Genomic DNA, 2,235 nt, shown 5'->3' on the forward strand with positions numbered 1-2,235 from the left:
GTGCCCTGCCCCGTGCTGGGTGTCACAGGGGCCATCCCAGGCAGCTCCAGGTTCTCCAGGCTGGTGGCAAAGGGTGGAGATGGGCTGTCTTCTGCTGGGGAACCCTTAGCTAGGGCCTCCTGGACAACCTTAGTATGAAAACCTGAAACAAAACAGCTTTAGGGGTTAACCCTTAAATGGAGCCTTTTTAGGGTGTTTTTTACCATTTCCTGGTAAAGGAGTTGTTCACCACAGCTTCTGTTGATCCTGCCAGAAACACTGATGATGTAATTTTCCCTGTCTCATTTTGTGCCTCACCAAGCACTTCCAACTCAAGAAAATTTATTTTAGTAACTAAATCAAAAGCATGTACGGCCCAATCCATAATTCATGTTCAGGTCCTAGTGGTTAGAAGACATTTACTTGCTGTTCCAAGCAGAGTCCCACAGGAGCACACAGAACAGGCTAGGAAGAGCCTTTGCCTAGAGCATGAATTTTTCTACTGCCTTCCAGGTGTATGTGTATATGGATGCCTGCTTTTGGATCCAGGCTTTGTGCATGTCCCCCTCTGACACAAACAATCTCTGTCCCCTCCAAACGTTCTCTCCAGCAAGTCTTCTGCTGTGGATTTTGGAGCAAGGCTAAAGCAGCCTGTGAGCCCCAAAGGGGATCCCTAAGAGGGACTAACAAGCAGCTCAGTTCATCCTGCTGGCATTTACAACCTTGGAAATACCCAGCCCGGGGAAAATTCTTCTGACCATATGCCTACAAGAAGTCAGCCCAGAGGTGCTACTGAGGCAAAACCCCAAGCCCAGTTCCCAGGGAGGCTCCCGCAGAGCTGCCTGGTGCGGGCTGGAGCCCAGCACCACGGGCAAGAGCCTCCTCTGGTTCAAGGACACTGATCAGCCGCTTCTGTTTCCCACGGCAGCGACCGAAGCCCAGCCTTGCTGAGCATTCCCAGCAGCGGGAAGGCAGGAGCAGCGCGGCGGCTCCTGGGCCGGTTCCCCGGGGTCCGAAGCAGCCGCCGCTGCCGCCGGTTCCGCTTCCCGGTGCGCGGATCTGCAGGGAGAAGTCACATCGCGTAGGAACCGAAGGCAGGGGGGTTATATCCACTCTAGTCAAGTCGAAAAAGGAAAACAGCAACCATGCCATATGCATTCGGCGTAGAGCTGCACACGCAGGGGAAAAAAAAAGCCAACAAAACAAAACCCCAACCAGAATTGAAGGTTCAGTATCTTTTATGCAATCCAGGATGCCAGAAGGACCTGCCTGTGGTGTGTTGTGATGAGTGTAAAGCCAACAGGCACCCAGCAGGCATGCACCACTCAGCAATGTTTCAGGTTTATACATAACAACCATTCACAGAGGGCAGTTACTCAGGGCTGACAGCTAAGGGGGGTTTCTTTTTCAAGCCTACAAAGCTGCTAAGCTAATTTTAAAAATTCATATGTAAAAACTGCTGAACAATTATAAGGATAATTAGAACACGAGACATAGCTTATTTAACAAGTAGAGCACAAACCATCCAGCAGTGCTATTGTAAGGCCGGGATCTTCATGAGTACCCAGTGCTGTTGTGCTGCACCATGTCCTTCCAGTACAGGGATTGAAGAAAGTAAATGCTGAGCAAGACAGAGGCTTTTTAAGAAGGCAAAAACCAGAAAGCAAACCAACAACAGAAGAGCATTTGTGCCGTGTTCCAGCTGTCCTGTGTGGTCTTCAGGTGCTTCCCTTGGGCTGTGCTGGAGGGGGGCAGCAGCACAGAGCTGCCAGGTCCCTGCTCAGCCCATTGCCCCACCAGCTGCTGGGCCTCATTCTGTGTCCTGCGGGACAAGCACAGGGAGCAGGAGGCTGCCCAGGGGCAGGGCCAGCAGGGCCCGTTTGCACAGACTGAGGCTGGGACATTGCAACAGGAGGGGACGAGAAGCAACCGAGTCAAGAGGGCGAGTCCTGCCGGCCTTGGCAGCAGGGCCAGGCGAGCCAGGCAGGGCTGGGCACACCAACCTCTGACCTGGGCAGCAGAGAACCCCTAGGGCAGCCCAGGGGCTCTGACAGCACTGGAAGAACATCTGGGTTAGAATCAGACCGATTTTCCTGCCCCAGCAGATGAGAAAGGCCCGGGCAGCAGAGGACAGCAGAGCAGCAATGCCACCTTCCCCCCAGCCTCCCGCGTTCCCGGCTCAGAGGTTCTCCTGCAGCCACTCGATGTACCCGTCCAGCAGCCGGCGCCCCACGGCCAGCCGGGCGAGCCCCGCCT

At 54.2% G+C, this 2,235-nt stretch overlaps 1 protein-coding gene across 1 annotated transcript in view; it reads right to left on the bottom strand.

The window, feature by feature from the left end:
- Positions 1-881: 881 nt before the first annotated feature.
- AADAC (arylacetamide deacetylase) overlaps positions 882-2,235 on the bottom strand; it is a 6,763-nt gene continuing 5,409 nt past the window's right edge. The window contains exon 6 of the mRNA XM_010004738.1: positions 882-1,038. Coding sequence (XP_010003040.1) covers positions 882-1,038 — 157 coding nt within the window. The remainder of the gene's footprint in view (positions 1,039-2,235) is intronic.

This window comes from Chaetura pelagica, unplaced genomic scaffold (assembly GCF_000747805.2).
Source record: "Chaetura pelagica isolate M959 unplaced genomic scaffold, ChaPel_1.0 scaffold829, whole genome shotgun sequence".
Taxonomy (NCBI): domain Eukaryota; kingdom Metazoa; phylum Chordata; class Aves; order Apodiformes; family Apodidae; genus Chaetura; species Chaetura pelagica.